This window comes from Dunckerocampus dactyliophorus, chromosome 6 (genome assembly GCF_027744805.1).
Source record: "Dunckerocampus dactyliophorus isolate RoL2022-P2 chromosome 6, RoL_Ddac_1.1, whole genome shotgun sequence".
Taxonomy (NCBI): domain Eukaryota; kingdom Metazoa; phylum Chordata; class Actinopteri; order Syngnathiformes; family Syngnathidae; genus Dunckerocampus; species Dunckerocampus dactyliophorus.
The window spans coordinates 10,934,843-10,950,146 of record NC_072824.1 but is presented as its reverse complement, the minus strand read 5'-3'; the positions used below and the strand labels follow the sequence as shown (position 1 = coordinate 10,950,146).

Genomic DNA, 15,304 nt, shown 5'->3' with positions numbered 1-15,304 from the left:
GCATGTTGGCCACACAGTCACAGTCAGGAGATCGGGAAGACCTGGGTTCGAATCTCCGTTAGGCATTTCTGTGTGGAGTTTGCATGTTCTCCTTGTGCGTGGGTTTTGTCCGGGTTCTCCCACAGTCCAAAAACATGCATGTTAGGTTAATTGGTGACTCTAAATTGTCCATAGGTATGAATGTGAGTGTGAATGGTTGTTTGTCTATATGTGCCCTGTGATTGGCTGGAGACCAGTCCAGGGTGTACCCCGCCTGTCACCCAAAGTCAGCTTCAGCATACCCTCGCGCTCTTAATAATAGAAAATGGATGGATGGATGGTATTGTAGCTCCCTGGTAGTTACGTATAACATTAGAGTTCGGATCATTTTGTAAGTGGCTGGCTGGTGCCGTGAGTAAACGCTACCAGGGGTCCTTGGTTTGAAGTAAAAATTTTATTTAAAACTTTAAGTATAATATTTTATGTATTTTTATTTAAGAGGAATAAAATAGAAATACATTGGTAATAAATATGGTAAAATATGAGACATTAAAATAAAAGTCTAGTAAAGACAGTGAGAATAAATATAGAGTGGGAGTATGGCAGTTTTCTGTGAAAGGTAGTGCTACAAATATGACTGGGTTTCTGCACGGCCAAACAGTGCACATAACAAACTAGTCGAGAGCGCAAACAAAGCATCTGTGCATTGGTGACTCGGTTTCTGTGAAGAATGGATAGTGGTTCGTTTAGAGTTGGGACACTATAGACCTCAGCCAAGGAATCCTTGTTTATGTGTGTGGGTGGTTTATTTGTTCATAGAAAGCACACAGAACAATGAACAACTTTGTGTCTGTCTCCTTCCTTCCTCCTTTCACGCACTGCTTTGTGTGCTGATGATACTTTCAAGGGCATTGTGCATTTCTGTGTTAGAGCAATCTGTCCTTTTTGTTTATTAAAAATACCTACAAAAAACTGGCAAGTGCCAGACCTTTGATAAAGAAGGTGAGAAACACTACGGAATTCAGGAAAGAACTCGTTGCAAAGTACAAAGGTAGCGTCTGTTACAAAAGGACTGTAATGTAAAGGTTCCTTAGTTAACACAGGTTGCAGGGGGAATGGTTTAACGGAGACACACAACAGATATTGTGCGTGTAATAAAGATTGTACCTGCTACTGAAGTTTAATATAAAGTAAAAGTAAGCAAGTATACAGCTCTAACCGTCTACTCTTTCAAGTTACGTTTGTAACGGATGAGTGTTTTCTACATGTAAAATTAGAATTATTCTTTATAAAATGTGTTTTGTGTTAATATTGTGGGTGTTTGGAATGGATTAATTGGATTTACACTATTTCTTGTTGTCATTTCTTAATGACAAAAACTTAGGTTCCACTCGAAACTAGAGTGAAAATTTGGACAGAATTGCACAACCTTTAGGTAATTTCTGAATATAAATTAAGCAATAACTTATTGAAGACCTGATGATGAAATGCACTGCTGTGCTGGACATGCGTCTAACATTTTGATACCTGAGGGATCCGTTATGGAAATCCCAAATTTCTCAGCCTAGGTTGCAGCCCTTTGAACAGTGAGCGAGAAGCGGCGTGGGCGTAACGAAGGGAGGAAGGAAGCTAAGCAAGGCGACGTGCTGCCACTTCTCTGAAATGTTAAATTGAAATGCAAAGCAGGAGCAGGCCTTCTTGTTTGGAGCAGATTTGCCAGCATCTGTGTGGGAGCCCTTCCACTCAGAGGGTCTTTACACACGACAAGGCATATTTACTGGAAATCAACGTAATATTTAGGTTAGGGTTAGTGACGGCAAAGAGCTCAAGTGGAATCTCAATCAGTAAGGACTGGGTGTAAATCAGCTGGCCTTCAAATACAGGAAGGCACAAGATTTTAAGGAAGTATGCTCTGTAGGTTCTGCACAAATACTCAATGAAGTTGTAAGTAAAAAAAGAAGCAGAAGACCACCATGTAGAAGTTGTTACAAATGTGTGTAAAACACAAAGAGACATTATTAATCTCATTTTCCAATGATAAACTGGTGCAGGACACTAGAAAACTAATAGGGGAAACATACAATTCTTGCGTTTCAAACAAGAAAACTCAAACCGCTTTTATTCCATCAAGCCAAAAAAGACAAAATAAAATCAGCTGGCCTGAGCTGCCACAAGAAGAACCCAAGTATAGAGAAAAAAAGAAGGATTAAAATAATCTATTAAGAGTGATTAGAAAAAGAACTTCCACCTGTAGCACGCAACTGGAAACCTACAGGTCACAGGGATAGGGTTTTGGGACTCTGAGGATTTCAAACAGTTTTAAAGATAGGAAATAATAGAAATTGAATGAATCGTTTTTTCGACACAATGGACAACTGGACAGTACGTTGGCTTTTCTGGAGCAACCGTGCAGCAAGGTCCAAATGCTCCAAACACAGCAATGATCCAAACCCAAAAAAACACATGCAATGGTAAAATGCTGCAATCACATAAAGACAGCAGGATCAAAAACAAATGGTGCAAATGCCACAAACACACATACACCCCAAAAATTGCATGAGAGAAATGCTGCAACTTCAGGGAACAACACAGAATTTAGCCACGCAACCAAAGGTGCCACAGTTGAGGAATATCTGTCTTTAAAGTCTTAAGACATAATACTTTACAGTACTACAGAGCAACACATTTTCACAGTCATTTTCACAGTTTAAAGGGGACCTATTATACTTATTTTCGGCTCTTTGGATTGAGTTCTGGACTCCTATAGTGCAGCTACACATGATAACCCGCACAGAAAGCTTTCTGGATCTTCCAGACTCTGCACCTCTTCCTGCCGTGTTTCCTGCCTCCGCCCAAACGGTCTGTGTAATTTACTCCACTCCAGGTACGCCTCCCACCGAGCCCACTCCGCTGTGATTGGTCACACTCCCTCTGATCACTGTATGCACACTCTTATAATGCTACACGAACAACCACTTTTGTCTGATTACTTACACAAAATAAACAGTTAGGACACAGTTGGTGTTCTGACTCTTGAACATAACCGAGTAACGTTGGAAAGGCGTTGGACTTCAGCAACAGTTTGGCGGATAGTCCAGCTTCGTATCGGCCCATGTTTACAAAACAGTCCTGTGTGAAATGCTGTTGACAGATGCTTCTGCCTGATGCTTACTTCTTTAGGCACACTAGAACAAAACATTTCCTGGGAGCCATACATGCTAACACGGTAAACAGAGCAGAGCGAAGCAGAGCAGGGGAAGGGCAGGCCTACGGCGTTTGCCTGGGCATGCCCATATAAGGAAGTCTGGGTTGCACTGACGTCAATGGGACTTAAAAAAAAACTCTGTAAAACACAGCGTGCAGAGCCGTCCAAAACTGCTTTCAGGTCTCACTTCCAAATGCGCAAACCTCATAATCTGACACGTTGGCATTGTTTAACACGACAATACAACATTGTTAAAAACATTTATATGTCAGAAAAGCGGAAAAGCATAAAGGTCCCCTTTAACAAAGACATAAAAAAAATATATATATTTAAAAATATATTTTTTTTAAATCATTCCGCCAACTTTCTCTTGGGCATCCCCCTTAGATATCCCTCAGGTCTGGCACCCCTGGTAACCTGGCTAACGTCAGCGTTTCTCTCAGGCAGTTGTCTTTGGGGTTTATGTGTTTTTGCCATTAACAGCATTTTTCTTTTGCATTTGTTTTTTTATTCTGCCGCATTTTCCTGTTGCATGTGCTTTGTGGTCTTTGAGTGTTTTTGGTTTTGTATTATTTCTATGTTTGGAGCTTTTAGACGTTGCTGCGTGGTTGCCCCTGTCGGCCACGGTAATGAAACGATTGTTTAGTGACGTACGCGGTGCATTTAACAAGCTAGAGCTCTAAACGGCTCGTGTTGTGTCAGTCTGCTTGCTTCCAATTTTGCTAGTGATATAAAATCAGTTGGAAAACTTAGCTCGTAGTACTGAAGGCGGTGCTTTTGAGAAAAATACAGTGAACAAGGCTGACAGATTAGTTCCCTGTTAGCCATCACTGGATGTTTGCATGAATCACCAACTTCACACAGATAATTCAAAAAGAATTAAATAATAAAGTCTTACAGATCACTCACACACATACACAGTACACATATAGCTGAAATATAGCAATATAACTATAAATATAGCAATTTCTGATCAATCCATGTCAATTTTAGACTTAAAATAATGTACCAATTTAAGCCCCACCCATCTCTGGTTAAGCCACACCCATTTCCGGTTTACGCCCCACCCACTCCGAGTAGAGATACGGATACAGAGAATTTAGATGGGTGAACAGATACAGATGCAGATAGTGGTGTACTTGCTCATCCCTACTCCGGATACAAAATTTAAGACCAGTTGAAAAAATGCAAGAATAAACATTTCTTTTAAGGGGGTTCCAAGTAGAGCTTCAAAATACAAAAAGAAGAAATGGGAGTGAGACAAAAAATATTGTAAGCTATTTATTGCAAACAACCATTAAAGTAAAATAGGCTGCCACACATCAAAAGTTTACGACCACAGCCTTTAAAAGACGTAATGTTGGCACAAATGTGGATTCAGTGTCATTTTCTGCCAGGGATTCACAGTCAAGATCTTTTGATGGCAAAGGAAAAAAGCGTTCTCTCTTTGAACACGGCTGGATTGTTGAGCTGCATAAGCAAGGCCTCTCGCAGTGCGCCATTTCTGCTGAGGATGGATGAAGTAAGACAGTCATTTGAAAGATTCAAAGATCATGAGGGTTATGGAACAAAAAAGTCAAGTGGTACACCCAAAAAATGTCACCGGCCCTGAGCCGCAGGAGCCGACTGGCTGTCTGTCAAGACATGGGACGATCCTCAAACCCAAACCAGTTTTTGAAGTGATTAACAAGAATGGCACAGCTACTCGTTACTGAGACCTTTTTTGAACATTTGGCATCTATGTTAAGCGAGTCTTACATCCCGACGTGCTGGTTACGTGCAAAAATGGGGAAAATTGCAACAGAGACGCACAGATTTTCAAACCTGCAGATAGCACGCAAAGCCTCTAGGAGGAAAACTGGGATGCACATTATTTTCTGCGTGCACGCAGGAAACCCTTGCACGCAGCCAGGTCGCAAAGGCAAGGTAGAGGAGGAGTGCGTGTGTTCACAAGTTTGAAAGTACATTGTGTACATTGCCCGGCCACGGCAGTGGCTCCTCCCACGTCGGGAGACTCCTCCAGCTGTACACTCTGGTTCTCCCGACCTCCGTGGATGCACGGCGGCAACTCACATAGCGTATCCAACATTAATACGCCTTGCCAGGCTACGGCGAGCGGCTTCTCCCGGCCAGCACTCTGCTTCTCCTGACCTCCGTGGATGCACAGCGGCTGCTCACATAGCGTATCTGATACCTTACCCGGCGACGGCGGGTGGCTCATCCCGCTGTACATTGTTCACAATAGCCGTAGGTGCCGTGGGAAGCCAGTACGCCTATCTTCCAATCGAAGTGAGTGGCCTTCACAAGCCTCGTACGATTCCCATACACAGTGAGTGAAAGGTACGACAGCCTTACATGAAGCATGCCTAGCACCCACGAGTCGCACGCCGCACTCACGGTCTAAACCTACCAACGGAGGGTGAGCGGCAAGCACGTGGGTGCCACAAATCACTTGCTCCATAAGCACGACACACTTGCAGCCCCTATGATACCCTACTTCCTCTATGTGCTGGCCACGGCCAACAAATTTCCCAAAAAATGGAGAGGCCGTGCGTGTGGTAACACGTACGTCGGGATGTAAAGCCCGTTTTTGGGGGGGGGGGGTTCTGTTTTTTTTTTTAGCTATGGTATTAAACTTTTAATCAGCTAATGAACAGCCTATTTCACTTTAACGGTTGTTTGCAATAAACTGCTTAGAAAGAAAACAAATCTTGCACTCCCATTTCTTCTTTTTGCATTTTGAAGCTTACATGGAACCTCATTAAGATCCAACTGTGCTAAATTTTAGCTCTTGTAATTTTTCAACTGGTCTTAAAATTTTGATCAGGAGTCCATATAGCCAAGACAAAGCAGTGTGCTCAGGGCAGCAGCTAACACAGGTGTAACCCCAGCAGAGCACCTCTGCTTAGTCATTCCGGCTCCACACTCATCAGATAGCGGGGAAAAAGCGGTCACAGTTTGTCAAGACACAGCTTGCACGCTGAGCAGACTGAAATCACTCAGCACAGACGGATCTTTGAGGAGTGACAACAAACTGTGAACATCTCAATAGTTCATCAGCGAGTGGGAGACAAAGAGAAAGGAAGGAATATATCCACCTGATGTCATCAAGCATCATAAATCCTATCCAATGCCGGGGGCCACAACCCGACTTCACACCACTATGACGCTCTCTAACCTCGGGGTTTCTGTCAGGGAAAAGGGGGGGGGGGTGGTGGAAAAAAAAACCTTGAAATATCTTTCTGGGCATGGTGTCAGATGCTCGCCATGAAATATTCATAATGTGCGAGCAGAGCCACAATAGAGGAGGTGGCAGCGTGCGAGGATTTGACTTGCAGAAACGGGAGACGCTTAAAAAAACCACGTTGGCCGATTTATATCGGCGTCTCCGCCTGTCACTCACACATTCACTTTCACCTCAGCGCGCACGACGACGAACGACACCGGGGCGTACGCAGCCACCATCCTTTGAACCAACAAACTCTGTCAACGCATTCAAATTTGCACCAGGCATGCTGGATCACTATTCCATGCGCTAAAGCCAACCTAGCCTATGATGGTGGTAATCTCTTTATGGATGCTGGTCAACCTCTGATTTGTGTTGATTTCAAAACATCTTTATTAGTAAACAAATTAAACAGAAATAATCTGTTACAGGGTCCAGCTGTCACCAATAGCATTTATTTGCTTAATTTGCAGGTGCAATAGGTCTATTTTGAATCCTGACCTTAACTGGTCAATGAAAAATTCTTACATTCATGTTCACAGTGGAAATGGAATCTGTTACTATTTGTGATTTTTGTTCTTTTTTTATTGAGGGAAGAAAAACAGCATTTGTTTATTTGGAGTGCAGCATTGATTTATTCATATTATTGGATATCATATTTTTATATTTATTAATATTATTCACTATTGGACGACGCAGCCAGCCAGTAATTGAGTCACGCCAACTATACAGTACTTGTGCAGGCAATGTATTTTTTAAAACATCTTTAAAGCATAAAAATAAGCTAAGTACGTAATGATAGAACGTAATATCAGCAATGAATGGCAGACGCATGACGGCAAAATGAATCGTGTCGCAAATGTGTCTGAAAAAATCCTCCATTTTAAACATTCTTAAATGCCTGTGTAAGTGTAAAAAGAAGCTAACCATCATAAAGTATCAAAATAACAAAACACACTGCCTTATCGCTTGCTGGGTTTACATATCATTCAAGGGACACAGTTTTATGGGTTATGGCAGTGTAAAGAGAAACAAACTGACAGATCGGAAACACAGCAACTCCCCGCAAGTCATGCCAAGATCACTCGCAATTCGCAAGAAAGCATGAGTAATTAATAGGCCCACAAAAATGTTTGTTTTTCCACACACAGCTCGCTCACCCTCCCTCCAAACCCTCCTTTTGGCTTGATGTTGAAGTTCTCCTCCGATTTCAGATCAACGTTTGCAGTAAAAGTGACAGTTGTAATTATTAGATTCGATTCAGCTCCGGAACCCTCCCGTTCTCTCTTCTCACCACCAATGAACGATAACGGAAGATGATCAATGAACAAATGACATCAGAGTCAGGCTAGCACGAGAAGTTAGTAGGCTAGAGAAGACGTTTCTCCAACCCACGTCTACTGTGCATAATCCACACTGCTTGCCTGTAACGACTTCCGAAAATATATTAACTTGTGTTTACCTCACTGTAAGTTTTGAGGCCAGATTGACGATTGAAGGTAGTACTTACGTAGCCAAACATCACACAGCACATAACTATGGTGCATTCAAGGACCGCCAAACAAAGTACTCAATGCTTGACGATAAAACATTATCAGTGAAGCATAAATATATAAACATGTAAAAATAATGGGTGGGTTTTCTAACAGTGGTACTGTATGCTGTACATTTTACCTGTATACCCACATATTTAGAAATGATTACAGTGAACGATATTCTTGTAATAATAAAATGGCTATTTTCGAATACATTTTTTTAAACCAAAAAGCCGCAAATTTGGCAGATTCACAAATGCAAAATCGCAAATATGCAGGGATCGCATACGTTATACTTTGCTAACAAGTATGCGATAAGTAAAAAACAAACAAAACAGCAAAACATGGAAAGATAATCCTTTCATATTCACTGAACTCAGGTCTCAAAAGGTGTGCTAAGGTCCAGTTTGAACTGATGCAGTTTGAACTGCACAATCTTAACAGTGTTTAGCATCGTATTAAGACAACAAATGTGGCTTGGTCATTGGGAGTTTTCTTATTGCCGACTTCGCGAAACTGTCGATTCCAAACTGACAAACCATGCGCAAAGATCAAAACACATCAATCACATTTTCAGAGCGGTATTAAAACACTTTGTTCCAGAGATGTTCCGACGCATTTACCCAAGTCTTTTCCCTCACACCTTTTTCAGACGAGCCTTCGGTAATGACGAGATACCTTTTAGCTTCTCAGCCGGAGTCGGCATCAATAATTTACTCTCGTGTGTTTAAAATTTAAAGTGCCACACATTAACGTCCTCGCACACCTGCTCTTTTCACGCTTGTCCGTCCACCAACCGCCTCCCCATCCTCCATCCGTCTATCTCTCGCTTCCTCTCTCTCTTGCGCTATAATAAAGACAATGACAATGAGTTCTGTGTCACCATCGAAGCAGGGATGTTAAATCACACAAGGGTAGGTGGAGGCGACAGGCCACATAATGTAAGGGCATCATCCGGACACCTCCGATTACGCTTTGGCCCTAATTGGCGGCGGTGGTAGTGGAAAAAAAAAACAAAAAAACATGAATTCTTTAACAGTGCCACGCATTGGGGTTTGCCTGAGGAGGACAGCTTTTTGGCACTGTTGTAAGCTGACAGAACATCCACGCGGCACAGGAAGGGGAAAGGGGGGCCGTGACGATGAATGAGGCGGCTGAGCCTAGCTTGCAGCGGAGATGCGTATAATTAAGCGGGATGCATCGCGGTTCCGATGGCAAAATCCTATTGTCTTGACAGGGGCTTAAGGTTGCCCTTTAGGTGGAGACGCTTACCGCCTCCTTCCTTCCTCCTTCCCCCTTCCTCTGCAACCAAATTAATCTGCAGTTTTAAAGCTTGAATAAACCCACTAAGTTAGAAATCTAGTCTGTTCCTCAGGCTTTCCTATTGCTTCCCCATATTTCTATTCCCCCTGACTGGGAGCACTCAGTGTTATCACCATGGAGGTAAAGGTTCGGGGGGGAGGGGTGAAGGCTACAGATTGCTCCTTATCTATTCCGAGCACACCTACAACAAATTAGACCTGGCCGCCGCCGCTGATTTGGTGCCCTCGCTCTCATTAAGAGGCTGAATCCGAGCTATTTTCCTCAAGGTCCCGCTTCCTATCTGCTTTTTTTTTGGCCTTGTCTTTTGAACACAATAAGCAAAGGCTCCCGAACAGACGTGCCACCTTCACATCGTTCTCATTTCATGTTGTCATATCAACATGACACAAAGGAGCCCGCGGGAGGGGGGGGTGCTGTGCTGTTTCCACACACGTGACTTGATGCCGGCCTCTGACATTTGCTCATTTAAAAAGGGTGAAATCTGTTCAACCGGATAGTGCTCTTTGCTTTGTCCTCCTTGCCAGCCCAATAAGCTAGTCTTGTCAACGCATAGATGCACTGCTTACGCAGACATCTTTTGTTATTTTCTGAATTTTCCATCACTAAGATTGCCTATATAATCAATGAAGGTTTTGATAGCATCAACTGTGTTGTGTTGACGCATTTTATTCAAGAGCATCCAGGACTGAACGTCACACGCGACCAAAAACCTTGAAAACCGCATCAATTATGCATGCAAGGCATAACCTTCAAAGTCCAACTGAAGGTTGAATTTAAATTGTCGCTCGGTTGGATGGTCTATTAATACATTGACACCATCGGTCAGACCTGTGCAAGGAAAAAGGATCAGTTTAGAACAACAAATACTCCTCCTGCGTCTTTTAAGAGCATTTATTGGTCAATTAATTGAGCTTGACACCTTTTGGGGTCATCGTGTTTTATGATAAACAGTAACAGGAATGCTGCCCTCTCAGCTTAAGCCATTGTTGCTATTCAAGCCATAAATTACAACATCATACTATGATATTTATAATGGAAGTTAGAAATACTGACATTTGTGTACCCCTAAGATTGCTAGTACAAATATTTGCTGACAAGTGCATTGGGAAAACAAATGACTTATTGTATATAAATGACAACAAAGTGAAACTAAAATTGCAACAAATACATGCTCACAGCATTTCAGTGCCGTGCTAGCCGTAGATGATTTTAAGGAGCAGCTGGCTACAGAGGAGTCCAGTGCTAACACTAGCTGCTAGCCAACAATTTATCGCTGCTGTGTAATAATAACTTTTTCACTTTTTCTTGACAAAGACTTCCCGTACATCCTGGTGAGATCCAATTCAATGGTGTTTCTCACCTTTTCTTGTCAAATTGCTGGTCGGGTATTTAGCAGTCACACTCAATAAACACAGCAAGTCAGCAACATGCAGGGTGCTTTGTTTGGGCACTTGATTTCGAGGAACAATACAGTACAGGGCGAACAGACTCGTTTGTTATGTGCAATACTGTATGAAAACCGAGGTAAAATTTCAGCAAAAATGTTTTTTCACAAAAATCGAATCACACGAAAGCTGGGGGGTATGAAAAACGATCATACTATAATTTATAAGTGTATCAAGGACATTAAACAATAGTTCAGCAGATTAAATAGCTTTGCTCTAACACCATGCCAAAATTATTGAAGGGTCACATGGTCACATGATATGCAAGGTTTCTTTGTAGTCATTCTCATTAAAAATACATTAGATGTCAACTTTTTCCCCCCATGTCCTAAGTGGGTCGTTCCAAGTGTCAACGGAAGCTGCCGAGAGAGTATTCAACGTTCACGTGAATGGGGCTCATCCGCACATAAAGTTGAGGTGAACGCTGGCACACGTATGATCACATTTGCAAAGTTACCGAAGAACCTTTGAGACCCCGGTGCTCCGGCTAAGCAAAGGAATATAGTTGCACGGGAAATGTTAGGTTAGATGAGACTCTTCTGCCAACCTAATCCATCCTGGAAGGAAAGCGCGGGGTGAAAGCGGGAGGCGGAATCTGCTGCGGAACAGCATGGCGGTGACACAGGGCAACTCTCGAGGGCCTTGCATTAGTGTGCTAAATTAAAGGGGGTATTAGATTAAATTGGCTCTCCGATTTCAGGGGTGTGAGTAAAATTCTGATTTGCATTTTTTCCAACGCTGCTTACGATATAATTAGTTCAGGGCGATTCCCATGTGGAAAACGCTGACAGCCAAATCTAACTGGCTGCCAGTAGCTTATCATCTCTTGCAAGGCAAAAAGGTACACAAGGCGAGCATTTAGCAAGAGGATGTGACGGTCGGATTCAAAGTGTGGAATGGAGTTAGCGTGTTTGTCACTGTTAATGGGAGAAGTTGCTTCCCAGAATCCCAGTGAGCTTTAAAAAATCCAGACAAGGAGGAAAAAGATCACATTTCCCTTAAATTAACTTAAAAAGTGCACTTAAGACCCTCAAGGGGCTTACATCCTATTTTCGTAAACAGTAAGTGCAGGTGTAATTACAGGTGCCTTGTCCAAAAATTACCACTATCAAAGTGCGCAATCGGAATAACTCCCTGAAGATCCTTTCAAAAGGTGGATATGTTTCATGTTTGGTGAGTCTACCCATGTATTAAAAATAGTGAGACAAACTTCCTGGACATCTGTTTGAGACACCTGTTTGTACACATGATACGTGAGGGAACGGAACACAAGCTTCCGATTGCCACCTCTGTTGTCTACAATTCCAGCTCATAACCCATCAGAAAGCCTTTTATTGGAACACATAAACTTTAGGGTCGCCATTATTCCACCTTTAACCATTTTCCTGACCCGGTGACACATGACAAGTAAATATTAAAACCTACACACTTCACAACTTTCTGCCATATGGTGTCATGATTGTACTAAAGTCTCTTTCTTGCAGCATTAACTTGCTTAATTATTTGTGATAGTAATCCAAACTTTTTCTTTCCCAAAGCAAAATAATACAAGTGTTCAGTTTTTCAGCGAAAATCATCAAACTTTGCCGCCATGCCTTTGAATATTCTCTTTTACCCAGGTCATTGTATTCTCAGGGAACTGAATCGATCGGAACTGACTGTTCAGGTTGTCTTAGAAGACGTTTCACCTCTCATCCGAGCAGGCTTCATCAGTTCATGTTCAAAGACTAGATGGGACAAAAACTAGTCTGACTAGATAGGACAGCTCTAGTCTGAGAATTTGGTGCTTTTGTGGTGTCAAATGACGGTTGTTAGGATACGATAGATACAATAGCCTCTGCCACACAACGATCGTCGTTTGGGTGGTATCACCTTCGTTAGCATTCCATTCAGATGTAATCATGGCCGCCTTACTCCGCCCACATCATATGGCGTAGGCTACTGCGCTTAGCAATTTAGCATCACCCAGCTATCTAGTATTTCTGGTTCAGGTATTGTCTCGTTCAGGTGAATTCCCCAGGAGAAGTTCATTAAGGTACACAATTTCAATCTTATTTTCGTCCCCTAAATTTGAAATTTGATCCATGGAATCCCGTTCAGGTTAGTGAAAGATGCATGTATTTTCTGTGTATAGTATAGTTTGTAAACAAATAGTTTGCTGCAGAACAGCATCTTCATCATACACACCAAGATCAAGGTCTGACCTTGTGGAGTTGGGTTAAGAGTTTCGTCATTGTGGGCACATCATCAATGTAATCTTCAAACTTTGCCGCCATGCTCCGCCCACATCCTGTGGTGTAGGCTAAAAAGCTTTGTAATTTTGTGCACAATAAAGGTCCTGATTGTTGAGTATATTATCCCAAAGTTATGATATGTGGTCAGAAGTGCTGAATGAAACACTCATCGAAATCATGAAAAATAGCTCACGCTAAGGTGTCAAAATCATTCGTTATGTCCCTCATCTTTAGTCTAAATTGAATTTTTTTAAAGAAGGGAAATGTATATCACAGAACACCCCCCCCCCCCCCCCCCCCGCCCCTGAAAAAAGAACAAAAAAACAATGTAAAGCGGTGACAAGAATGTCCACATCATACAAGAGTCAAGCCATTTTGCCTATGATCGCCATTGCTGGTGACTTGTACATACAGTAGGTCTTCTCCATTAGTGAATACATTCAAATAACTGATGATAAACTGCTTCAAACTCAGCCCTCAAATTGGGTTCAGATTAACCTCTTTCTAAACAGTTGGTCTTCACCTTGTTTTTCTGTTTTATTTAGAGCTAGGCCTCTTTCAATGTCGAATACTACAGTCACAAGTTGGTGGTTAATCGCTGATACTGTATTTGTGTTTTAGTTCATTTAGCCGAATGCTTAGTTTGGGAAAAAATACATGCAATTTGCTTAAATATGCATATTTTTTTTACTAATAATAGGCCGCATTCAACCACGAAACAGCATCATTTATTAATTAATGTTTCAAAAACCATGATAGAGTGAGGGAGCAACATTTGAACCTCAATGTAGCAAGGGACGACTTATATCTTAAGACCAAGGGTCTCCCAAGTCTAAACTTGGAAGGTGTTTTGAGAAATGCCATCATCAATCCTGCCATCATTTTCAGCATCTCTCGGTGGTCGGAGGCTGAGGCTTTGCGGGATATTGATTCTCTCCATCCAGAGACGGTTTCCATAATTGGTTAAAATGACCGGGTGCCGAGAGGGATAGCTCTCTGCTGAAAACCATTTCCCAGCCCCGCTTGGAGTCGAGCCAAGCTCTGGGTTGTTCGGATATGTTCCAGCCCCAGTCTGACTGGCAGCAATTAGGGGTGTCTGAGCCAAGCTCAGCTTGCGCTTCGCACAAACACCCCTAATTACTGCCAATTAGGCTAGGCGGGTAGGCAGATTTGAGAAGCCGGGGGGATGTTCAGGCATGGGTGGGCATGGAAACAATTTTCAAGGGCTTAGAACGTGACTGGATGAAAAGGTTAATGCTTTGGAGTGCAAGGGGATAATAACAAAAGATGGGGAAGCCGAGCCCCGGTTCTCACCTCCAGCGACGAGCCTGGCTTCTTCTTCAATTCCTCGCATTTCCTAAATTTGCAGATCTGGTGGCCCGTTTTGCGGTTCCGACAACTGCTGCAGACACCACAGTTGATTAGCCGCCTGCAGGGTGCACAGACCCCACACCTTTTCCTTTTCTTCTTTGCCGGGTTTCCACTTGATGCCGAGGAATTATTCTGTGGGCAGTCTGCCAGATTGGCAATTTGAAACGCACTGTCTGTAACGGCTGCTGAGGCTGCGGGGGAGTGAAGGGCTGTCATGACGATGACCCCGGGAGGTAATGAGATGCCCCCTAAAGCCGGAATAGCTGAAAAAGTTCCAACACGTTCAGGGAGATTCATTATCTCTGCTTCGGCAGCGCCGCATTTCAGCTTGTTCATGCATTCTCCTGCTAAAGGTCTGCAGTGTTCGGGGGATAAGGTAGAGAGGAAATTATTATTTGCCATTTGCAGCGTCTCTGGCGGCACACCAGGCTTACCCGGCCTCTGGGAGTCATTTCTATGCATGCTGGTCCTATTAGGGTTTATTGCCGCTGATTTCCTCCCCCAGAGCATGGCGTTATCACAGTTCCAAGGGGACATGCCGATTCTGGCGCTGGGAAAAATGGGCGTTGTGATGCGGGCAATCTTGGCAGTTTGTGGAAATGCCCCATTAGTTTTGTAAAAGTTCGCAAAAGACCTGTACCTTTCCATTTCGGCATTATAATCCAAAAGCTGGCTTAATCCACCATCCTGGAGATTATCCTTTTGTAAAAGAGACACGTCGGCGTTCTGTCCGTTTTCAATGCAAAGCGCACTGTTTATGTTAGACATGGCTGAGGGGGGCTTGTCGTTGTTTAGGAGAGGCGAGTGAGATTACTGTGGCCTTGATCGAACTCAAGCTGTTTACCAACAGTGTCGTACCATCCTGAGTTAGCTTCTCCGGTGCTAAAAGTAGGGGAAAAGGAAGAACAGTTACACACAAGCGGTATCGATTGTAATATTTTACAGTTTTGAAGAATTCTCTGACATCTTGTTTCTAAAACATAAAC

At 42.8% G+C, this 15,304-nt stretch overlaps 1 protein-coding gene across 2 annotated transcripts in view; it reads right to left on the bottom strand.

Moving 5' to 3' along the window:
- The window catches only part of cxxc4 (CXXC finger 4), a 38,622-nt gene that overhangs the window by 21,174 nt on the left and 2,144 nt on the right, over window positions 1-15,304 (bottom strand). For both annotated transcript variants that reach the window (XM_054778004.1, XM_054778005.1), the window contains exon 2: window positions 14,262-15,200. In XM_054778004.1, coding sequence (XP_054633979.1) covers window positions 14,262-15,086 — 825 coding nt within the window. In that variant the 5' untranslated portion in view covers window positions 15,087-15,200. The remainder of the gene's footprint in view (window positions 1-14,261; window positions 15,201-15,304) is intronic.